We start from the raw sequence: 24,548 nt of genomic DNA on the forward strand, positions 1-24,548 counted from the left end.
GATTACAAATGTAAACACCAGGAAAATGCCCAGGATTAAAGATTACAAATTTTTGATTAAAGGTAGATTACAAGAATCAAAAGTTGAGCTCAAGTAGGAAGCTGAGTCTTGATAGTAGATGACTTTTAAGTTAACAGCGTACTAGGTTTTAAATCTTTAATGCAGATTAAATCATCCCTGGGTATTTAAAAACAAATGGAGGGAAAAAAACCCCTTACTTTTAAAAATTACATTGCCTATGACATTAAACTATATGTATTCATCCTAGGGGGGAAAAAAAAAGTTTAAAGACTCTTTTTTTACTGAAGACAGTTCTCAGGACATAACAATGTTTTCAAAATAAAACCAAATTAAAAAGGAACCAGATTTTTTCCTCATTTCCTAGAAAGGTAAATAACGGGAACACACTGCAATAACTGTAACAACAAAGGGATGCAACCTAAATATAGAGATGGGTGTGGTTTAACAATTTAACCGTTTTTTATTTTGGTAAAGTTTCAGTAGTTCAAAAAGGGTTGAAGAAACACTGATGGTTCAGAACACATGAAGTTCACAGGGAAGAGAAGGGACAGATTCTCATCTTCCCCATGATACCTGTTAGAGAGCAGTCAGCATTAATGACACATTCAATCTTCCCGGAGGAAAGCCTGCAAATCCTTGAAGAGCAAGATGAGGAAAATAAGGGGATATTAAAAAAAATCTGATGTGACTCAGATTCCATCTCATGATACTCGCATTCAATATTTAATTATTCAACACACACTAAAGCATTTGGGACACATCTGAATCACCAGCTCACTAAGCCCCAACGACATGAAAAAGCCGAGACCTGCACTCAAACAGTGAAAAATCCAGCTTTGTTTGAATGCTGGCACAGTTTGTGTCTGAACTGATCCTTTTCCTTGCTGCCAGGACAGGACTGGTCTCAAGTGTCAACAGGTTCTTGAGACACGATCAGTTATATCCTACTAGGCTATTCTGGGGACACCCAAGGAGAGAAGATCAGGAATCACATGCAAAGTCACAAGAACTCACAGAGTTGCAGTGCGACATCTTGGAAGTGACTGAACACAGACAGGTTTAATGGCCTGCCCTAATGCAGTTAATGGAAGCAATCCAACTGGAAGAAAGCGATGAGGAAAAAAAACCCAAAATAAATAAAGGAAAGAGATCTAAAGGATCACATCACTGCCTCATCCTGAAATACAAATCCAGTACATGCTGTACACGACTTGTTTTTGCAGCAAGAGACAGCTTTCATGTATCCAAAGCTCATTACTAGAAGATCAAGGTACAACTTAACTACAAAGCTGTCTGAAACACTCAGTAGCAAGGCACAGGCATTATTTACAAAGCAAACACATTCCCTGTACAAAGATAGTCTTTAAAAGTACACAATGTAAATGCAATGAAATATTGCAATCAAAAATGAAAATACATTAGAAGTGCACACAAATGTCTGCAGTCTCCAGCTGTCTGCAGGAGAACACTGAAGCACCAAAGGATATAAAGCAAATACATTTGCAAGACTGAGTATAAGACTGAGTATAATTCAAATATTATAATACATGCAAAGCCTTAGGACTACAACCCATTTACACATACTCCTACTTCCTGGCACCCATTAGCACACGTGATTAACATTCTGTTAATCACAGGTATTACACACAAGGTTAATCCCTTAAAATCAAAAAGTACATCTGCATAGTTCTACCCATTTCAAGAAATTATGAGAAATGTGCAGATAACTTAAAAGGTCTCCTGAATTTCTGAAGGACAGAAAATCAACAGTTTGAAACAGTCATACCAATTTTTCATCATTTCTTGCTGGCCAAATATAATGCCAGAAATCCACCTTCCATTTTAATTCATCTGTCAAAATACAACAGCAGCAAAAAAGTTGGTGGTTTAGAAAATTAAAATATTAAAACTCAGTAAGTAGTTCACTGATAAGTTTTGATCCAGGCAGTAGTATTTAAAAAAAAATTAAATAAATAAAAGAAAGGAAAAAACAGAACCCAAAACCAGGTTTCTGCAAGGTAATCCCACAAAGAACAGAATAATGTGATCCATAAGGGGCTACAGTTTTACACAAACTGGTGTTTGTACATAAAAAAACAGAAGCCGTGCTACTATCAATCCCCAGCACCCTAAAAACAAACATTGAAAATCATTCTCTTATTTCAGGACAGAGTGACAGAAGGCACCAAGTAATCCCAGACCCTGCATGTTATTTTGTGGTGGTTTTTTTTTAAGAAAACACACAAAAATGATCATCAACATGTTATCACTGAACGGCAGCAAAATGGGACAACATTGAGGAGAAAGAGGCAGTAACAAACCATAACGATTAAACCACAAAACACAGGAAGATGTAACTGAAGAAAGGTCAATGATATTAACTACAAGCAAAGATTTCTAAGATAACAGCAAAACAAGCTATCAAATTTACCTAGATTAATGCTACATGGCTGAACCACTTGCAGGACCAAGTGGGTCCTGTCCTCCACTCCCATAGCTCAGTTGGTCTATGGGTGAAGTAAGCCCAAAGATAACAGAAAGCTGATTAGACTGAAATTAAAATTAAGCATTCAGCACTCAGGCCACAGAAATACTCATCTAACCTTAATCCTGACTCCCAGCTCACATCTCTTTCTGGTTTTCTGATATTTACCAAATTACAACCAGCCAGCATTTTTTTATTTGTTGTTTTGTCCAGATGATTCTGTTACACTGCACTTCTATTATTCTTTACCAACATCAAAGGCTTTAAAATGGGTGTCTTTATTATCAGAGCTGATTTACTTTGAAGTAGGGAAAAAAAAAAAATCATTAATCCTGTATGCTAGGATCACCCCTAATATCTTTTCCTACAAGCTGTTTTAGACATACATACAGTGCCTTTCTACTCCTTGGTACCAATTTAAATGAGATAGTATCAGGGAACTCATTTCAGACACAGTCTCTTTATTAAACTCCTCCAAATTCAATTTGTTATCAACAGGTCTCGATGCCACGCTGTTCTTTCAATAGCCCATCTGTAATTCTTTTGAGGACTGTAGTCACTAAGCCTTGCTTTTATTAACAAGAGGAAACAACTCCAAAGATATCCAGTTTAAGGCAATACCCGATCACAGTCCTCCCTCATGGTTTTTTCAATTAAAAAGTTACATCCCTTTTCCACAATGCTCTTATGCATCTTAAGCTTTTCTACACAACCAGTGAAGATCCAATGACTACACCAAATTTCCTGCCTTCCTAACGCTTCCTGCCTCCTTCCAATATTAGACTGAGCACGTAAAAACTGTTCCACAGATGGATTTTCCTCTAACTCATTCATTACACTGTGAAATTCAATTCTGCCTCTGCCTACTTCCATTATTCAGAAAACACCTCTAATGAAAAAATAATCTGGGGAGTTCACTTACATCTTTCTAAACACTTCAGTTAGCCGAGTTTCACAAAGTATTTGACGTATGATAGAATATATCACTACAGAACTGTGCTCTCATCACTAGACCAGCAGCTACATTTATAATGCTTCTTTTTCAAGCAGCAGTTATCTCTAAGACTTGAAGAAAAAGTAACATAAAAACACCTCTACCAGATCTGGAGTTTAGCTGTGACAGATGAGTGTTTTTAACTCATGGTGGAAAAGAATGTTAATTCCAGAGGTTTAGGACATGAAATATAACAGTGTACTTGGGAAGAAAAAAAAAACCCACACACACACACACAACCTAAACATCAAAAGTATTATGGAAAGAATTTAAGAAGAAAGGCTGATTAAATACTCTGCCCATCTCCAATTTTGCAAGGGCACCAGCTACAAAGCTGATCATGTTAAAGCTGTCTGACCCTTCTTACTCAACATTATTTTCAAAGACCAAGATACCACACGTTAAAATACCGCTGGAGCAAAAACTAGGGACAGTAATGCCTTTTTTTTTTGTTGCTCTCCCCAGCATTCAAGTTTCCATTCTGCTGGGTTTGGTTGGTTTGTTTGTCCAAGAAAAGCGAAAGAGAGAATGAAAGTTTACAGTATTTTAAGGAAGTATTTTAGCTTCACTCTTGCACTCTGGGCAATGTATTTCAGGAAGTACCAAATGTTCAACAGCAACACCCAATTCCATCTTCATTCAACCAGCCCCAACTAGTTTTATAAACTGATATAAATGGAAGGCAGTCAATATCCAAACAAATCAGTTGTAATAGCTATTCTTGCCTGGGTTTTGACCCTACGTATGATCAGGGCAATCAGCTTCAAAACTGTAATTACTTCTGGGGTTACTGTGGTTCATCCCTATAAAGAGGGGGAACTATTGAAACCTAAGTAGTTTAGTAAATTGTCCCTACATGCAAATATTCCACTAAGATCTCTTTTTAGTAAGAACTGCTGAAGATTTACAAAATTTGATCACAATGAACCTAACTACTGGTTTCCTTACAGTAAATTTTTTACAGACTTCAAACTTTTCCCAAATCTTAAAAACCAGGATGATAAAAACTTAGTAAGACAGGAAACAATCTTTAAAGAAAGCTCGCTCAGGGGAAAGCACCACGATGCCATCTCTAAGATATACGCTAAACTTAAAAGAAAAAGAAGGAACGAAGATTTCAGTAAATATTATCTGCATGACGATATCAGAGACTGGGGAGAGCTGATTATTTTGATATTTGCTTCCACTGTATCAAGCACCACAGCTTGCAATAACCAATCTGAACTAAAATACAGCATCAGCTCCTCTCCTTTTAGACTGAGAGACTTTCTGTGGATAACCTGCTATGTCAGACAGCAAAAATAAACCAACCAAACAAAAACTCCAAAAAAAACAAATAAAAAGGAAATGTCTGCACTCCTCCTCCTGTCTAAACAGAGCCATTCTTGGCACCAGGACCCTTCACAGAAAAGCAAACAAACCCATCACATTAAATACTTCAGAGGAATTACGGATCCCTCTTTCTTGCAAGAAACACATGCTGCCATTTCTCCGGCCAAATCGTTATATGCTATATTTAATCCACACTGAGGCCTTTATCGTGCTGGCACAGAACACTTTAACACTTTACCTGCCACCAGAACAGGTTTGTTCACCCCTGCCTGAAACACTGCCACTACGACTACAAAACTGCAAGATTTGGAGATTCTTGTGGAAGCATCCAGAGTAATTACACTTGCCAGCTTCACGGCAGAATTTAACTTGGATACTAGAGTTTGCAGCAATGCTTTTCAGGGTGAAAGCACCATCACATGCTATCGAAAGCAGCCTGAAACTCAAGTTTCCATCTGTGATCCAGCAGCAGGGCTCCTCCCACCAGCACGGGGCTAAGAGGATGCCTAAACTGAATCAGAGGAGAGTTACTGACAGCCTCCCCCAGGCCTGGCTTCCTCTGGAGACCTCAAATACAAGCAGTGTCTGAAACTGAGACTAATTAGCCTACAAATGCTGAAGGAAACAGACACATGGCTGAGACCCACATCTTCCCTCTCTCGTCGCAGCAGGAGCTCTCACCAAGGGCTAACACCTGAAGGACACGTCCCAGGGACGCACCTGCGGCCCCATCTCCACGAGCTGCTTCTCTGGAACTCTGTCCAGAACTGACCAGGCTTCAGAGCAATTATTGAGAGATCTTGCAAAATCAGACAGTTTTTGCAAGGCCATAAATTCCAGGGGGGAGCTATCTGCATGGAAAGGTACATTACACAGATCCTTCCTGGAGCAGCTGTTTTCAGAAGCTGAGAGAGGCTATTTATAGAGTGACACTTGATTGCCAGTTCACATGAAACTAAAACACTGAGTAAATAGGAAACAGCAATTACTTCTCAGATGTCTTCCCTCAAAACATGGTCACCGTCGATATTTCTGATATTTTACACTGTAGCACAACACAACCATCCCAGCGAAGGGCTCATTACGCAAGTACCAACCACACAGACACGCCTTCCTCCCAACTGCATTGTTGGTCAATTACAGCATTGCTATAATGCTTTTCCTTTGATTTGGTAGCTGAAAAGGTGCGGCAGGCAATGAAGAGATAGATATAGAAACTGCTTCATTTTGTACCGGTATCCATAATTGCTTAGAAAAATTCACAAAAAAAATCTGCCCAAACCAAAAAATGCACATCGACCATGCCTCGAGTCTCCCAACACTGTTCCCAAGTTAAAATGAAATTCCTGCCCTCCATTTGTTCTGTCTTTCAGACTGTTGAAACACTACTAAAAAAAGGAATTTTAAGTAGGAGGAAGCCTTACTTCCCAGGCAGATCACACCAGCAGTGACCAACAAGCAGTGGCACCCACCTGACCGCTGCGGGCTTGACCAGAGGGCCAGAAAACAAAGCTACAAAGCTCCTACGCAGAGCCGCTGAAATCTGAAAGGGAAAAGACCCACACCTACACGGCCCTGCACACAAAAAAGCACAACAGCAGGCCTCTTGTCTGGGAAATCTGCACTTGAACAACCACACCTGACTAGCAGTCGAATTAATGCGTTTATTAAGGCCATAAACGCCGTTTGGGGTGAAAGTGCGGTGGTTCCACAAGGCGAGCACACCCTGTAGCGAGCCCCTGCTGAAAAGCTCAGTAAGGACTGAGCATGTCTTGCCATCACCACTGCAGATCTCAACATCAATCCAGCAGGAAAGCTCTCCCAGGTACAATTTTTTCAAGGCTCAAAAGCAGCTGAACTTGTTTATGTGAAAGAAAAAACAGTAAATACGAGATCTTAACCCAGGCACCGGAGTTTTGTTTTTAACTAAAGTTGCGTGCATTTTATTGGAGCAGCGTCCAGAAAGGACATCTTGGTAAGTCTGGGAAGATGATTTCTACCGTTCAAATCTTGGTACTTCAACTCTCAGAAACACAACCGTGTAAAAGCAGCAGAAAAACAAACAAACAAACAAAAGGTCATCTTCAAAAGAAAAGGTTCTTTTTCAGAATCTGCACACTACGGTCCTAATTTTAACACGGAGCTTTTCTGCTCCAACTGGAGAATACAAAAAAGAAAGGAAAAAAAAAAAAAAATCCAGAGTCAGAAGGACTGATCACTAAAGTTAGAACAATCCTCAGCTAAGGTTTGGCCAAGCACAGCTTGAGACATAACCAAAATCAAAAGCAGATCGTTAGTTCTCTACCTTTTTTTTTAAATTTTAGAACTCAAAATTTCTTTCCAAGGGACTTGAGCGCTGTACACATACACACACACACACACCTCCCTCTCTGTAATCGGTAGAAACCTATCAGCAATAACCTTGATTTCCTCGATTCACCTTTTATGGATTACTGAGTGCTCAGGGACTACAGACAGAAAACTCCTGAGCTAGGCTCGGTAATGTGATATGCCACCTTAAATTCCACCAGGGAAAAAACCAAACGACAGACCATTTACCACCGAGCCCAGCCGGGAAAGCCTGGGAGGCACAGAACGACACTCGTTTTACAACGCTGTAAATCAAGCTCCATCTCGAGTACTCGAGGTTTCCACTCCAAGGCAGGAATCGTTCTGCCACACGAGCACAAAAGAAGGCGTCCCCGACCCACCGAGCCATCCACCCTGCGGAGACACCCCCCAAACCCACAGCGCCACTACCACGGACCGCCACGCCTCCAAAAACACGTGAATAAACACCGGGCTTTAAAAAACAGTTTTGGGTAACGTTTTTTCACACAACCTGCGCCATGACAAAGAATATCGATAGTTCCTTCACGCCACGGAAGCCTCCCCGCCGCCTCGGAAACTAAAAGCGGCGCTGGCTTTAACTTGGAAAGTGAAAATACCTGGCTGGGGCTTCGAGGCGAGGGCAGCCGGGGGCTGGGGCGGCCGCGGGGACCCCTCGGTGGCCGCGGAGCTCTTGGGGACACAAAGGGCGGGCGGATCGGCCCGCACCGAGCGCGTTCCAGGGGCTCGGCTTCTCCCAGAGCCCCGGGAACACCTCCAGGGCGCCGGGACAGCGGCCGCGCCATGATCCCGGAGGCGTTTACGCGCTTTGTTCCCAGCCTCCGGCAGCTCAGCGCCGGTAAATCCGGAGACCCTGCCCGGCCCCGGGCACGGAACGCCGACACCGGGGCTATATTGAGCCGCCGCCCAACTTCCCGGCTGGATCTCGGCGTGCAACAGTTCCTTCGGGAAGCGAGGGGGGCGGGCGAGCGGAGCCGCGCGCCGAGGGACCGGGGGGTCCTGGCGGGCCCCGGGCCACCCCGGGAGCGCCGCGGGATGGGGCCGGGGGGTCCCGGACCGCTCCTCAGGGCACGGAGGGCCGGGGGTGGATTCGGAGGAGGTGTCGCCGCCCCACAAGGGGCACAGGAAACTTCGGAGCTGCGGGACAGCGGCGGAGCCTGGAAGGGGCTGCGCGCCCCCTCCTCGCTCGGTGGGGCGCCGAGGACGGCCGGACCTCGTTCGCACCGCCCCATCCCGCACCGCCCCGCGCCGCACCGCCCGTCCTTACCGAGGTAGTGCCTGCGCAGCAATCCGGGCTCCTCCAGCCCCAGGGTCCGCTTCCGCACGTCCCAGAGCAGGTGTGGGCAGCGCCCGCGGGACATGGCCCCGCGCGGGCGGGAAGGGCGCGCGCGGACCGGGGGGGATGCGCCGGGACCGGCCGGGCGCGCGCGATCACCATGGGAACCGCCGAGCGGGCCCCGCGCGCGCGCCCCGCGCCCGCCTCGCGCCGAGGAACCGACCGCGAGCCAGAGGCGCGGCGGGTTCGGGCCACGCCCACCGCGCTCGGGGCCACGCCCGCCCCGGCCGCGGGGGACACGCCTACCGGCGGGGATGGGGGGCGCGGGGGCTCGAGGCTAACGGAAGTCTCGCGCGAGCCGGCGACGTCGCCCCGCCCCGACTGCGGGGAGGGCGCGCGTGGGCGTGGGGTGACGTCAGCTCGCTCGGCTCCGCCGGGTACCAACCGGCCCTCTCCGGTGAAGCGGTGTGAAGCCGCAAAGCGGCCATCTTGGCTTTGGGCGCGTTTCTCGCGGCGCCGGGCTCCCCCGCCGCCGCCATCTTGAAGGGCAGAGCGAAGCAGCGGCGGCCATCTCTGAGCCGGGCGCCCCTGCCCACCCCGATGACGCAAGCGCCCCAGCTCTCCCCATGGGGCGGGGAGAGCCAATAGCGCCGCGCGCCCCTCCCCGCCCCTTGCGGCGGTGACCAATCAGAGCGCGGGGTGCCGGGTGGGCAGGCCCGGTGGGCGGGGCCCGGGCGGAGGAAGGACGGACGGACGGACGGACGGACGGAACGGGGCCTCGGCTCGGTCCCCGCTCGCCCCTCGGTCCCCGCTCGCCCCGTCCCTCGCCATGGCGGCCGCCGTCGCGGGGCTCCGCGCCTCCTACCACCGCATGCTCGACCGCATCGAGCTCATGCTGCCGCCGCGGTTCCGGCCCTTCTACAACCACCCAGCGGGTAATGGGCGGGGGTCACCTTGGCCCCCGGTTGGGCCGGCGGACTGGGGGATGTGTTCCCTGCGGGTGGAGGCCGGGATCGGGGCGGCAGTAACGCGGTTAGGGTGGTTGTGGCACGGGTCCCGCTCCGTAACGGGGCATTTGTTGTTATTGTGAAGGGAGGATGGGATAACCGGGCACGACACGGGTGTTCCGGGATGGATGCGCTGGTGTCACTGTCGCGGTACCGCGGGGTGGATCCAGGGATCGCCTGGGCTGCCCAGGGGATGTCATGGGTTTAAAGGGGCCTGGGAGGCCTCGGCAGCCGCTTTTTTCAAGAGGATGTGCTGGAAAAATCATAGAAATGGTTTGCTTTGGAAGGGATATTAAAGATCATTCAGTTCCACCCGCTGCCACGGGTGGGAACACCTTCCACCAGACCAGGTTACTCAGAGCCCCATCCAGCCTGGCCCTCGACACTTCCAGGGACAGGGGAAAGCGCTGCCAGGGTTTCTGATCTTGAAACGTGCCCTGGTCAAGTCAGGCACTTTTTGGGTTTATTTCCTTTCTGCTGAATCCCACGCAACTCGTGCCCTTGGTGAATCCTCTGGAGGACTCCTGTGGTTAAAGAATGAGCTCCCCTCACCTGACCTACAGTTTACCTTTCCGTGAGCAAACGCGGGGGGTTGTGTTATTAGGGAGAAACCTCTTGTAAAATGATCTCATTCAGTGCCATTTGCGTGGTGTTTGTCAGGCAAACAAATTGCGTCGGTGGTTAAAACGAGTGCCCGATAAAATCCTAGCATTCCATAGGCTGTGTCGCCACTGTTTTGTGTCAGTGTCACAGGCATCCTTGACTCTTCACCTACCGGGAATATGCACTGTGAAAATGGACTTTAGCTTGCAGTCAGTTGCTCTATCCTCTTACCATGGCCTTTTCTTGGAAGGAAAACTGTTGCTCTAAAGAAATCATAAAGAGTGAAAAGTGCAGTTTGTAGATTTATACTGAATTCACTAGACCAATATATTAAAGACTAACATACTGTTTTTATATATAAAGAGTCAATGTGTTCAACACTGAGAGACACATTCCACTGGTGTGAAATGTGGCAGCTTCCAGATGCTTTTAGTGGATGCGAGGCACATCAGGTACTGGGAACATCCATGTTCCTTCTTCAGCAGAGCTGTAGTGGTAATTGGAGAAGGTTTTGGAGGTTCTCTTGCAGTGCTTTTCACTTCACAAAACTGCCTGTGGGTCGCTTTTGGTCATTTTTATAATACTGTAATTAATAAATCCATTTTTAGGGCTTCTTTGCATATATATATATATATATATGTTATATATGTACACACATATCTATCTGTCATAATCCATACTGATGATGTGAGAAAAGCCACAGCACAGGCAAGCATAGAAACTGAACCCCTGCAACTTCTATTTTAGCCTTGAAGGTGTGTCTGTGAGAAAATTATGCAATACATGTCACTCTGACTGCAGGGAAAAAAAAAAAAAAAAAAGTGGGTTAAAACCAAAAGGCTTTCTTTTATCTCCAGTGACATCTAAATCTCTAGTCTAATTCAGGAATATAAGCGTCATTGTCATGAAATTATAAATCACTTGCAAGGCATGAAGCACCTTCTGGCATAAAGCAAGCTTCCAGCAAAATAACTGAAGCCTGTTAAAGACTGATTCTGTGGCTGGCATTGCTGGAGGACCTGGCACACCAGCTCCCCAGGCTGCCATGGGAAAGCATGGGCTGAGCTTGTGCTCCCTCCCCTTTGGCCTCACTTTGCCTGACTGAACTCAAGTTTTCAGCGCAAAGACTTCTCATATTCAACAGAAGTCGTAAGTTCTATAAACCGGTCACACACGTGATATCCAAATTAGCCTCTGGTGTCCCCCTGCTCTCATGTGCTGCTCTCACAGTCATCCTTGAAAAATTCTGGATGTCAGGAGCTGGGAAGAACTCACCCAGGCTGGGTGCTTGCTGGAGTGCCTCCAAGAAGAGGTGTTGGACAGTCTTACCGAATTACAAACGTGGCTTGGCACCTTCCCTGTCTCCAATTGTTCTGCAGTCAGCAGTTTGAAATGGTTTTCTATTATTAATAAAAATTAGTGTCAGTCTTCTTGAAAACTTTTACTAGCTGGTTAGGAAATGTCAGTTTAATAATTTATACTCACTCCACATCCTCTAGTACTCCAAATCTGAACCTGTGTTTTAGAATAAGATAAACGTCAGTAATTAAAGCTGCTCTGTAAGACTGATTTATTTACAAGCTGTATTTGCAGCCTGATACTGACATACCAAGTAAGTGCCTAAGAGAACAGCAGCTGAAGTTTGTATGTTTAAAGGATGAACATTAAACTGCTGTTATCTAATATTCAACAATATTAGACAAAAGGTAATGTGCTTGTAGTTATTAAATGCAGTTTGAAACTCGATCTCAAGCACGGTGGGTTAAAAAGGGCTTTATGCAAGGCTGCCAAGCCAATTTTTGTTTCCCAAGTCGTAGTTCCAAACTTGAGGGTGGGTAAAGCTAGAAGTACAAGTAGTTAGTGCAAGGTCTTTTTAGGGCTGAATTGTCAGTGAAAAAAAAAGCAGGCAGCCAAAGTCCTGGTGGTTACTCCTGTGTAATATATTAAAGTGAAAACTTGGCTTCATCCTGCATGTTATCAGAGTGCTGAGCAGTGACCTAAACATTAATGTTTTTTGTAAAATTAGAACAGTGTCCTGGCTGTATCACCGGGGGTTGGTACTTTGGATTGTGGTCTCTCATTTAAGACTTGGAGCAGAAGTCCTAGATTAATGATTTCTGGCATAGTTGTAGGTGTGGCTTTATGGGGCTTTGTTTTAACCAAGCAGTTGCTGTTTCAGCACCACTGAAAATTACATGTATTTGTAAGTGACTTGTTTTTCCCCAGGTCCCCATGCCATTGGATTTCCTCCCTTCCTTCTTGAGATTTCATCTTCTTCCCCCATAATCCTACTGGTAGATTTTTGGGAGGTTTTCCCTATTCCTAGGCCTTTTCTTAACTCTTTCACTTATAAATGCATTTTGCCTACTCTAGTTGCTTGAACATGGACATAAAAATCCTATCCAGCTGTTGCAGAAATGTGTGATTACACAACTGAAAGTTGATGAATTATGAGTATTAGGTGCTAGAGCTTGTACAGCAGTAGCAACTGCTAATATCAACGATTTATTGTTTAAAAAAATAATAAAACAACTTAAACTTACTGTGGGTATTAAAACAGCCACATCTTACTAAATAATTTAACTTCTTTTCTCCCATCCTCCCTCAGGTCCCAAAACAGTGTTTTTCTGGGCACCTGTTATGAAATGGGTAAGTACAAGATGCCAGCTGGTGTCTGGGTGTCAAGCCCAGGGCAATCTGCAGCAGCACACTGAGCAAGCAAGAGTTTCCCAGCAGATACTTAGATACTGGAGCCTGCAGAAAGATTAGAAGCTCTAATTCTTAATATATGGGGAGGAATAAAATTAGCCACAATAACAGCACGACATGAAGGGGATACAGCATGGAGAAAGTGCTTTGTGGAAGAATTGTGCTTTTCACTGAGTTTCACAAAGGCTTTGTCTTGTGAAACACCAGCTTGAGTGTTGCTTAAGGTAGGCATGAGCTGGCATGATGCAAAACTCCTAAATCATGTGTTTCTTCCGAGATTTAGGAATTTGAGAAGTACCTTAAGGAAGCCAATTCCTAAGCCTCATAGCTTGGAGGCAGGCTGAAGCATGTCAGAGTGCAAAGTAGTCTTGACATAAAAGACAAAGGCAGCTGCCATTGTGGCTGCCAGTGGGGCTCTGTCTCCTGTGACGTTCTGCTTTCACTTGGCTACTGCCCTGGGCTGTGTTTGTGCCCAGGCCATGCAAATGGCACCTCCTAATTCACTGTGCTCCTCCGAGGTGTTGCACTGATACAGATAAAACAGGAGACCTCTAAACCCACGAGGGTTTGATCTCCTTGGTTGATAGCAAGTAAGGATGTAACCTGCTCTTACCATTGCCAGCTGCTTCGTAAGTTCGCCACTGTGACCCCCAACTTTTTGTAGGCCACAGGCAACACGTGCTCGGAGCACAGCTTGGTTTCTGTGTCAGTTGTCTGGAGTGGAGCTGCAGGAACCGTGGTTAACCTTCCCCTCACAGGTTCTCCCTGGAAACACCCTCCTGAGCCTAAGGCAGCTCTTCTGTGCCCAAGGAGTCCTGGGTGGCAGTCAGGGAATTAAAAGCATTAGGACTATCTTACTTACGGGTTTTGGTTTGGTTTTGGTTTGTTTGGGGTTGGTTTTTCTTCTCTGAATGGGTGTAACAGGAAGATGAAATTGTGTTTCCAGCAGAGGGCAATAACACAACAAACAAAACAAGCAGAGAGTTTGCTACTACTGTCAAGTAGATCAGCCAAGCTATTCCTCAATTCATCTGCAAGTTTTCTACTTTTACTGAAATTATATTGCAAAAAATCACTTTTCTCCCCTTTAGATGAAGCTGAGTGAAGACCATATGGGGTGATGTTTACCAGCAGTATCTTAGCCTGCCCTTTGAGAAGAAGGCCCTTATTTAGATGAGCCTCTACTTGTTGCATGAAAACCAGGGTGGGTTTTTTTCAGCTGTTGTCTTAAGCAGCTGTGTTTAAATTAACTTTGTTCTTGAATTAATATAAAACTACCAGTGGCTGGGATTTTACTGCCACCCCACTGTAGCTGCCATAACCGCATTCTTTTTCCTGCCACAAGGGACGGGAAGTGATGGTGTCTCCCAGAGTCTGATAGCTCCTAAAATGCATCCCATCTCCTGCATAATGCAGTAGGATAAGCACTGAGCTGGGAAGCAGCTTCCCCTTGAAAAGCTCTTGCTGTCTTATAGGAGTCCCCGTGTGAATCACTGAATTTCTCTTTGCAGGGTTTGGTGGGTGCTGGACTGGCTGACATGGCCAGACCAGCAGAAAAGCTCAGCACAGCACAGTCTGCAGTACTAATGGCCACAGGTAAGGCCACACTTACTCCGTTTTTGTACACAGCACCATCTCAGAATCTTCCTTCAGTACTAACCCACTTCTACAGAAAGCCTTCATTTTAACATGCTAGCTGTCACTATTGCTGTTGGATGATAATTCCAGGATAATTCTTTGGTTGTTATTATATCAGTAAGCTTCTGTAATTATGTAACAGATTTCTACACCTGTCTTAATTTGGAATTGTTCAGCTCAAGTTGCTACGAGTTAGGACACGAGTGTCATCCCTTACGTTTCCACAATATTGTTAATTGCAGTAAGTGAGCTCTTTCGCTCCAGATCAAGTAATTTTGAAATCTGTCCAGGATATAGTGACTGTTTTAGAACAGACTTTAAGGGATTTAAGAATGGTTAGGTAATTACACTAGCATAAGTGGAAAGAATTTCCAAGTGTTACAAGAAATTGGAAGCAGTGGCACATGGACTACTGCACTGCTGCCTGCCAAGAATCCTCACACTGGCAGAAACAATTTTCTGTAATACTAGAATCATTTAGGTTGGAAAAGACTTTTAAGATCACAAGATCACCACTTCCCTGGGCAGCTTTTTCCAATGCTTTTCCTGTCTGAAAGGGTTCTCCAGAGTTTATTTTGATATCTGACACAGTCCTGTGCATTTTTGCCTAAGTTTTGCATGACCTCCAGTGTAGTGCAGCAAGCTGGATATACAGCAAAATACCACAACCATGCAACTGTGCTGGAGAATTAAAGTCTAGGCTGGTGTAGACTACAGAGGATCTTTGATATTCAGACTGTAATTGACCTTACTGTAGCAATTTTAGAAAAAGGTGTCCCACTGGCACTCTACACTGACAAAAAGGTGTTGTCTAAGCAAAGCAGTTGTCTAACATGAGGTTGTGAAATTTGTTTACTCCAACTGGCCTGTGAATCTGCCTCCAAACTCAGGGAAATATCTGAATATTTAATTTGAAATATCTTTAAACTTTCCATTTTATTCAACAGGCCTTATTTGGTCACGGTACTCTCTAGTGATTATCCCTAAAAACTGGAGTCTCTTTGCTGTGAACTTCTTTGTTGGCTGTGCCGGTGGCTCCCAGCTTTTCCGAATATGGAGGTATGCGTTAATGAGGGTGCAGCTACAGCTAAGCATTAACCAGGAATTTATAAGTGCTGCCAGCCTCTCTGTCAGTGCAACAGGCAAGAGGAACTGAACCATTCAGGAAACATTACAGAATGGTTTTCCTATATTGTGTTAGTTTTACAGTTAAGTCAGAGTGAAGCTGTAAATATTTTCAGTCTAGCTAAAGCAGCATTGAATCATGCCAGTTCCAACTGGATCAAAGGATTTTTAAGCAGAGCAGCATTAGGGGGTTTTTTTTGGTTATTTCTTGAAGGAAACTTTGGGAGTTTTCTGGCTTCAGTACTGGCCAGGAATGTGGCAAATTTAGCTACTTTGGAACTTCCTACAGGAATTAAGATATCCAATCCTGAGTTTCCACCCTCAAGTCCATTGTAATTTTAAACCTCCTCTGGTGAACAGAATGCTAGGAAAACACTGTTATAATAACTGGTGTTCCATTCTATTCTTAGCCTGTGCTCTTTCTTTTCTATTCCTGTAGGTATAATCAGGAGTTAAAAGCACAAGAGCAGCGGCAGTAGAGATGCTTAACCCAACAGGTCAAATCTAAGCAACGCACAAACCCATCCCCATGGGACCTGGCTTCACTAATTTTAATTTTTTTTTTCCTCTGAGAAAATAAATGAGGAAATTTAAATGTTTAGAGAGCAATGCTTTCTAAGTGCAAATAACAAAGAATCTCCACACATTTAAATAAAGGGTTACCTTTTAAAATGAAGGTGGAATTGTTGGTCTTGTCTCTTTCAAGAAACTGGATGGATTTTGCCTGAAAAGAGTTGCTGAGTCTCACCTTATCTGACTCCACTGAACAGTGCTGGGAGTCACACAGTACTGGTGACAGCCAGAGCCTGAGACTGAAGTCATCTTTCCTGTCACAGCCAGGAAGCAACCTGGGAGGGGAGTTGCCATATTTCAGTAACCAACAGCAGGATTTGCATTTCATTTCCTGGTGCTCTTCCTTCCCCGGTAGCATAAGGATATTTGCTCCAGCTTCAGCTGTGTGTCCTCATTTGTTCCCCAGCCACCACTGTCCTGAACAAAAGGACAACAAACAAATGTGCCACTGGTGTTTTAGCTTCCTTCACAACTCCAGGCAGAAGATGGGGGTTTTGAAACACAGGACTCAGACTCAGGAATTCACGTGCAGGCAAAGATAACTGAGGCAAGGTAGGTTCTGACGAGTCTGTCAGCTCCCCTTTTCCAAAGGTTGTCCCACCATGAAGAAGTCAGTTCTGTTCTGCCACAGTTCTGCTTGCATGTCTTGCTCCTTGTGGCTGAGGCAGTAACCCAGAGTCTCACGGTGAGTTCTCCAGCTGTGGACACAGGGACTGAAGGACACTGCCAGGGAGAGAGGTGGTGTAATTCCAGTCCCCCTCCCTTCCCAGTCCCCAACCAGGTAAGACTCATCCAGCAAACCAGTAATGGCAAAAAAAAAAAGTGTATTAAAATATTCACAAGATTACAATAGAAAACATTAAAGTCCATTCAAGAAAAAATATCCAAGATAGCTGTTTCCAGATGAGTCTGTAAAAGCAAAAGCACTAACAGTTGGTACACTGGCTCTTCATGTAATCAGGCCATGCAATGCATATCTAGCTCCCTCACATAGATTATACACCTGTCTTACAGGTGTTCGTTGTCTTGCACACCTCCAGGACAGAGGTTTGTAAAAGAAAAGGACCCAGTCTATGTTTTCAATTACATTTACCACATAGAAACAGTTGGCATTGCAGGGAGACAGAAAACATTGCACAGCACACTGATCTCCAAAGGCATTGAACTTATATTTTAGAGTGCAAAAATACCTGTAAATGAAAGGGCTTATTAGCTTTAGGGCAGTGAAGAGAAGGGAAAGAGAAACCTAAAGAAGAGAATAATTGCTGAGCCTTGTTAATATGATTCTGTAGTCTCCCATATAAAAATGTTACACTGCAGAGGTGTGGCCACAGCCCAGAAGTCCCGCCCACCTTCTCTTTTGGTGATTTTTACAGAGGAAATTTTTCCTTCACCTATGATACAACAAGAACATTTTGTATTTGAGGTCCTTGGCAGATACGCTAATAATGCGGAATTCCAAGACAAGATTCCAACACAGAGTGAAGGTGTTCTGGTCACAAATCAAACACTCCATACCTGACCTCAGCAGATCCACGCTGAGGCAGTGCAGCTCTGAAGTTCCATACACACCTTTACTGCAGTTACGGGACACATGGTTACCTAGACAGTTTTGAAAAGTTTAAAAACCCAACTCTTCTCGCCACGAACCGAAATACCACTAAAGCTTTGAGAGAAAACAAAACCCTACAGGTCTCCAGTTATGAAGGACACATCAGGGAATGAGTTAGAGGGACACACCTGCCCCCCTGTGATGGCTCTAAATGCTAATGTTTTGTGAACATGGTGAGCATCTTCCTCATAGAACAACTGCTGAAGTCAAAAGGGGCCATGGAAACCTGATGGACTGAGTACAGCTACCAATGTAATCAGCTTGACACTGTATTTGTAATCCCTTTGAAATTCATTTATGGTAATCAAAAATAAGGAAGATTTCAGACTGATCCCAGTTTTGTTTGTATGATGAATAAAAGATAATTTATTGCAAGTCTCTTCCATCACACAACCCCTCCCAAGTCTACTGTCCAAGAGCAATGACCCCCCTAACTGTTTAGTCACTGGCCAGTGCCTTAAGAGAGGCGCCTCCTCCTCCTCTGGGCTGCTGCAAGCCGGGCATGCAGCACTTGTTTTGAAAAGAGATGATCCTAAAAAGAGCTGGCAGCAGTGCTACAAAAGGACAAGGAGAACACCCTTCATGTTCCTCAAAGTCCAAGCTGTTCTTTTCCACCTGCAAGGAACAGCAGCAGAAAATTAAGAGAACAGTGGCAGAGCAAACAGAGTTAAGCTTCTGGTCACCAGAACATCAGGATATGATGACCTTGTCTGACTTTAATCTCTGCTTGCTCTACCCGCCAACGAAGGGATGTCCTCTGTTTCCTGAGACTTTACTGAGTAAGCCTTTCGTCAGCACAGGTTATCATATCAATAAACCATCTCAGATAACCTGAGGAACAGAAAGCTCACAAGTGCTGTCTCACAGTGCCCGAAGTTCTTTTGACTTCAGCACGAATATGTTACTTAATAATTATATTGCGCACTTTTCCATGACCAAAAAAAATAAAAAAATAAAAAAATTCAACAGCCTTGGTACTGGAGAGGGATTCAAACAGATTTCTGCCATTCCTGGGGGAAGACTTCTGTTTCTTTCTAAAAAGACATTTAGTGTTTTTTAAAAATACTTGCAAGTTCATTCTGCCTTCATAAAGAGGATCCAAGAAGCCTTGCAGGGAGCCTCCTCAGTCTAGGCAATATGAACAAACCTGTAGCTGGACAAAAGCCATGCAAGGAGATGTCTCCTAAAGTCAGTTAAAACCAGCCAGATCAGTGTGTCTCCTAAAGTTAGCACCAGATCAGTCCTAAAGTTAGCACCAGATTCGTGTGCTTCCTAAAGTTAGCACCACATCAGAATTGTGCTCAGATTCTCCAGTACATTCCAGCAGGAAAAGAAGCAAACATTAGTAGCACACTTCAGAGGCAAGGCCAGCCCCATCTTCTCATAGCAGCAAATTTCTGATTGCCACATTCATCAAAATTCTCCCTCTTACTCAAAAATGTGGGGGGAGAAAGACTGTGATGTGCAGGGATGAATATAGGCAGATCAAAATCAAGTTTCTCCATCAACCACATCCAAAGCATTAGTGCTTTATTAATTGTAAAATAAATGTTGGGAAGTAAGAGCCTGATAGATAAGGAAAGCAGCAGCAGCCCTACGATTCCTCCTGATCTTAATCAAAATTTACACTGGGTTGGAAGGGACCCATCAGGATCATCAAACCCAACTCCTGGCCCTAGGCAGGAGGCCCCAGGAGTCACACCCTGTGCCTGGGACCATTGTCCAGACGCTTATTGAACTCTGGCAGGCCTGCTGCTGTGACCACTGCCCTGGGGAGCCTGTTCGGTGCCCAACCACCCTTGGGGTGAAATTCACATGTTCCTGATATCCAACCTAAACCTCCCCTGACTCATCTTCGTGCCACTCCCTTGGGAATGAAGAGAGCAGTGCCTGCCCCTCTGCTTCCCCTCATGAGGGTGTTGAGGACCACAGAGAGGTCTCCCCCAGTCTCTTCCAGGCTGAACAGAACAAGTGACCTCAGCCATTTATCAGAAGGTTTCCCCTCCAGTCCCTTCACCATCCTCGTGGCCTCCTTTGGGCACTCTCCAATGGCTTCATGTCTTTTTTTATATGGTGGCACCCAAAACTGCCCCCAGGACTGGAGGTGAGGCCGCCCCAGGACAATCCCCTCCCTTGCCCGGCTGGTGATGCTGGGCCTGGTTCCCCAGGACAGGGGTGTCCCTCCTGGCTGCTAGGCGCAGAATTCAGCACTTGAGAAGATCCTATAGAACCACAGAATCACAGATTGGATTGGGCTGGGAGGGACCTTAAAGATCATCCAGTTCCAACGCCCCTGACATGAGCAGGGACACTTTCCATCAGACCAGGCTGTTCAGAACGCCATCCAACCTGATCCTGAACACTTCTAGGGATGGGGCGTCCACAGCTTCTCTGGGTAACCTGTGCCAGGGCCTCACCATCTTCTAAATAAAAAGTTTCCTGCATGAGCACTGCAGCACTGCAGCAACCAAGACAGTGGATCTTATCAACAGATAGATGTTTGAGGGTGGACAAACTACCCCTGAGCGTTTCTGGGGTGAGTAGGTCCCACTCCATCAGCTTCCAGCACTTGGTACAAGCACCACAGCCCTTCACGTGGAGTCTTGCTAAAAAACCCCTGCTTAATCCATGAAGTAGAAGAACATATTTAAAGGTCTCCCATTAAGAAGAAATTTGTCAATTTTTCATCTTGTATGTGTTATTGCCAAAAAATAAAATGCTAAAATATTTACAGAGCTGTTAGTTAGCCACAGTTCAGGGTTTCAGCTCCCTGTGAGACTTGGCAAATACCTGAAAACCGATGCCTTAAAAACCTCCTTTAAAACTGAAACATGCTCTTTTTTTTTTGATACCAGCCAAGTCTTGGAAGAAGAATTCCACAAATTCAGATATTGCAGGATTAGCAAGTGACATATGGCAGAATAAATTTATCCATGGTTTCCTTCTGAGAATCAGTTTTAAGAAGCTGGTTCTGGCTCTGAGAACAATGTCCTAATATCTCCCCAGTGCATGTACACAAAAATAAAGCTGTTGATTTCTAATAAAGGCAGCTGTTGTCAGGAAACCAATGAAGTCTGATCCTGATGAAAGAATACAGCGTTGGCATACCTAACTTTGTTGGGGGGAAAAAAAAAGAACCACACTGTACATAAAAGAATTATTATAATCACACTGTCACAATTAAAGGATTATCTAATGTGGCTACGAAAGCATCTGCCATGGGCCTGTCACTATTTTTCATGTGCTTGGTGTTAGAGTGAAACGTGGGCTTGAGTTTGTTTGGAGCAGGTTGCCCAGAGATGCTGCAGAGTTCCCACCTGTGGAGATGCTCAAAACTGGGCACAGTGCTGGGCAGCCTCCTCTGGCTGATCCTGATCTCCAGAGGTCCCTCCAACCTCAACCATTCTGGGGGACTGATTCTGTGAAACAGACTGCAACAGGAAATGCGTAAGGAACAGAGAAAACACCTGAAAATTATGCGAGGCAAAAAAAAAAAAACCAACCCAAAACAAAACCACTGCATTAGGATGTACAAAACAGAAATCCTTCTTCTATAAGCCACTTTGAGAAGATCTCTGCTGGAAGGCCACTTCTAGTTTTGAGCACCAGATTTCAGGATACAACAGGTCAGCAAAAGAAATCCTCATCAGCAGAGATCCCAACAATCTGGAAGGAGTTTAACCTAGAAACACGAGGCTGGAGAACTGTATTCAAGCAGTAGACTTGCAGGGATGAAGGAAATAAACTGTCCATCTGCATCTTCTGTGCAAATATTGGTTACACAAAAAAAAAAAAAAAACTCCACACATCAAAAAACCCAAAGAGCCCTAATTTCCTCCAGAAGTTGTTCAGCCTCCACTACAGGCTTTTGAGAACAGATAAAGCGCCTCCAAGGAGGCAACAGTGGCACAATGGAGCCATGAGAGAGAGGTATGGGAGTACTACAGCTTCCAGATCCCTTGGAGCCCTTTTCGACGCTTACATGAAATGACAGAGCTTTGAGGAAGAAATATTTCACTGAAAGGTTCACCAGAGTCTGAGGCAACCACCTACAGCTACAGCTTCCTATGCCTTTAACTCGCTATCTCCTTCCTTCTCACAGGTAAACTACCATTTCACAAAATACATTAGTTCAGCACTATCCCTGCACCTTAAAGGACGAAGCTCAAATAGCTGGGCTCATCGAGAAGTAAACAGTTTAGTGACCCACATTACACAGGTCAGGCAGGCCTAAAGGTTTCCTTCACTCACACTGCTAAGACATACATTTCTGAGAGCTAGGGGTCACAATTTGGCTTACAAGACCAAGTGAGAGGGTCTAGTTTACACGAGAAGGCAGCCTGTACTGAGAATCCGACCAAGGGAAGATAAATACCCTGTAAACATAAAGAACTCTTCTTTATAGTCACCCCAACAAAAGAAATCAGGCCCTATAAGCAAAGCAAAAAGAATCTCCAGGTCAATCTAGAATCTTCAGGCATCTTCCAGTTTCTCCATTAATAATCAAGATAAAAATATTTTAAAATCGTGATGCGAGTTTTCACTTTCTCTCTCGTCACACAAGATACAAATAAAAAAAGAATATTGGCAATTTATAAGCGAAGTTCTTACCGCATTTCGACATGCAACATTGGTCTCACTTCTGTACGATTAAATAGACTATTTACACACAATACATATATATCTCTCCCTCTGTATGCACATGCATTGGTCCTAGCCTAGGCATCAAAGGCCACATGTGAGTTCTCTGGGTCAAATCTCGCTCGAGCAATTCCAGTCCGAACGTGTGTTGTCCTTTGGATAGCTGAGGATCTCAGTTCTTCCGGATGTCGGCGTAGACCACAGACTCCGACTTGTTGATCTTGTCGCTGTGCTGTCCCCCGGAGTGATCTAACTGCGCGTAAATGACTGGGCCCTGGGGACACAAGGAACAGGCACCGTCAGGCTTCTCCGCGACCGGCCGCGCTGCCCCGCGCTTCCGCGGGGGCTGCGCCGAGCCGAGAGCTAAGGCGAGGCCGCAGAGCTTTCGTGGCTGCGAACGGCACTTGGAAGCGGGTGGAATGAACCCTCAGCTGCGCGTGAGCTCTGGTCTGCCACCTTTCTCCTCTCAGGAGCGTGCCAAACAGCACCCTTGCCTCCCTCCAAAACCGCCTGCTGGCACAGAAGGCAAAATCGAGGATCCCTTGCTCTGAAAAGCAGCAATTCTTACGCGCCACGGAGCAAAGAAACATGGCTTAGCCAGATGCGTGCCAGATTTAATACTGTTCAAGAGGAACTGCGCTAGAGGTTTACCAGGCAACAGCAGAGCGTACTTCCCAAACTGCTACTCAGGTCCTGTGGTGCTCGGATAACGAGGGGAAGGATAAAGCTGCAGCCACCCTGTGACTCAAATCCCGGCCCAAACTGGTGATGGGGCCAAGACTTTCACAGCAGTGAGCCAGGAGGTGCTAAAATGGTGCAGCAACACAGAACCCTTACCTGACTTCCCAGCCAGCCCAGGCAGCAGCAGCTCACAGACACCTGGGGCAGGCCCGGCCTCACATCTTCGGGACGTTTGCCGGGGTGCAGGGGAGGACATTACAGCCCTGTCTTTCAGCTGAACGTGTGAACACTTCCTAAAACACCACATCCCCTAAAACACAGCCAGCTGCAGCTACTGGAGACAGGCTGAGGACAGGACTGCAGCCCCCAGAGAGCAGAGGTCCAGCAGGACAGGTGGGACCTTGATGGCAAGAGAACTGCAGCTCCCACAGCAGAGACCACACACCCCACGCAGGAGGCAAAGGGACTGTCTTATCTGGGGATGAGTAGGGGGGAATTAAAAAGAGAGTGCTTTTAGTTTGGTTGTGGCTTTTTTTTTCCTTCAAAACACTTCCTTTTATCCATTTAACATTTCTGATTTCTCCTATGTCCCAGGAAGAAATAGCCTCCACTGGCACTCCTCTACCCTCTTCTTTCCAGTACTTTTGGAATGTTGACAAATTAAGAAACATTTGTATAGACCTGACACAGAATTTTTTCCACCTATTTTCCAAAGCAATTATGAGCCAGGGATGAAAACAGACCTTCTGTAAAGAAAATTAAGCCCTTTGAAGGACCACAGGTACCTTCCTGCACAGCTATCTTCCCCCCAGCAGAGTGGCAATGCTCACATCTGATAAATACCTTGTTCCTTTCAGAAGTAATTTAAATCCCCATTTTCTTCCTTCTGGGTAAAGTATTTCCAAAGTAATAAAGAATAGAGGAAGAAGATGAACTGAAGGGTGAAAACTTGCAAGTAAGAATAAAATCCTGAATGTAAACAACACACTGAGAAAATGGGGAAAAAAAAAAGACACTGAAGTCCTAGAAAACTCTGGATTTCAGATCTCATTACAGCCATTTTTTAATTTCTCTGCTCTTTGCTTTCATGTTGTTCTGGTCTCCAACACTGTACTGAGATTACTAATTCCAATCAGATCACAGGGTCCATACAAACTTCAAGGTGAAGAAACTCTGAAGTTTAATTGCAAGCAATTTTGGAAATCTCATCTGCCTGAGACCAGAGGTCAAGGGTATGATAAATTCAGCTTGCGAGCACTAACAGCTAAAAAAGCACAATAATAATAAATCTAACTGCATAAAGTACTCACTGTGATATTCCAAATTTTGTTCAAGTAATTCTGGTGGGTCAATTGCCTACCAGTGGGGTTCACTCAGTATTAGTTACCACTGGCAACTGGCTTGTGCCAGTTTAAATATAGTCACTGTGCTGCAAGCAGCATGTTAGTGGTGTGGAGAGACTGACTGGTGTGATCAGCTGAGCCAAACCAAGCCATCACTGT

At 45.2% G+C, this 24,548-nt stretch overlaps 3 protein-coding genes across 15 annotated transcripts in view; 1 reads left to right on the plus strand and 2 right to left on the minus strand.

Annotated features, from left to right (window-relative positions):
• DCAF6 (DDB1 and CUL4 associated factor 6) overlaps window positions 1-8,599 on the minus strand; it is a 75,224-nt gene extending 66,625 nt beyond the window's left edge. For 6 of the 7 annotated variants that reach the window (XM_040057044.2, XM_040057043.2, XM_040057042.2 and 3 more), the window contains exon 1: window positions 8,449-8,599. In XM_040057044.2, coding sequence (XP_039912978.1) covers window positions 8,449-8,542 — 94 coding nt within the window. In that variant the 5' untranslated portion in view covers window positions 8,543-8,599. The remainder of the gene's footprint in view (window positions 1-8,448) is intronic. The other variant, XM_040057045.2, reaches the window with a different exon arrangement.
• Window positions 8,600-9,188: 589 nt separating this feature from the next.
• On the plus strand, window positions 9,189-16,215 carry MPC2 (mitochondrial pyruvate carrier 2). The gene is made up of 5 exons (XM_040057342.1): window positions 9,189-9,392; window positions 12,676-12,716; window positions 14,288-14,372; window positions 15,362-15,473; window positions 15,979-16,215. The coding sequence occupies exons 1-5, from the start codon at window positions 9,287-9,289 to the stop codon at window positions 16,016-16,018; spliced, it is 384 nt and encodes a 127-aa protein (XP_039913276.1). The 5' UTR covers window positions 9,189-9,286; the 3' UTR covers window positions 16,019-16,215.
• A 701-nt stretch (window positions 16,216-16,916) lies between these two features.
• The window catches only part of MPZL1 (myelin protein zero like 1), a 36,874-nt gene continuing 29,242 nt past the window's right edge, over window positions 16,917-24,548 (minus strand). For all 7 annotated transcript variants that reach the window (XM_040057338.1, XM_040057341.1, XM_040057337.1 and 4 more), the window contains one exon: window positions 16,917-22,639. In XM_040057338.1, the coding sequence (XP_039913272.1) occupies window positions 22,538-22,639 (102 nt within the window). In that variant the 3' untranslated portion in view covers window positions 16,917-22,537. The remainder of the gene's footprint in view (window positions 22,640-24,548) is intronic.

This window comes from Hirundo rustica, chromosome 2 (assembly GCF_015227805.2).
Source record: "Hirundo rustica isolate bHirRus1 chromosome 2, bHirRus1.pri.v3, whole genome shotgun sequence".
NCBI classification, from domain to species: domain Eukaryota; kingdom Metazoa; phylum Chordata; class Aves; order Passeriformes; family Hirundinidae; genus Hirundo; species Hirundo rustica.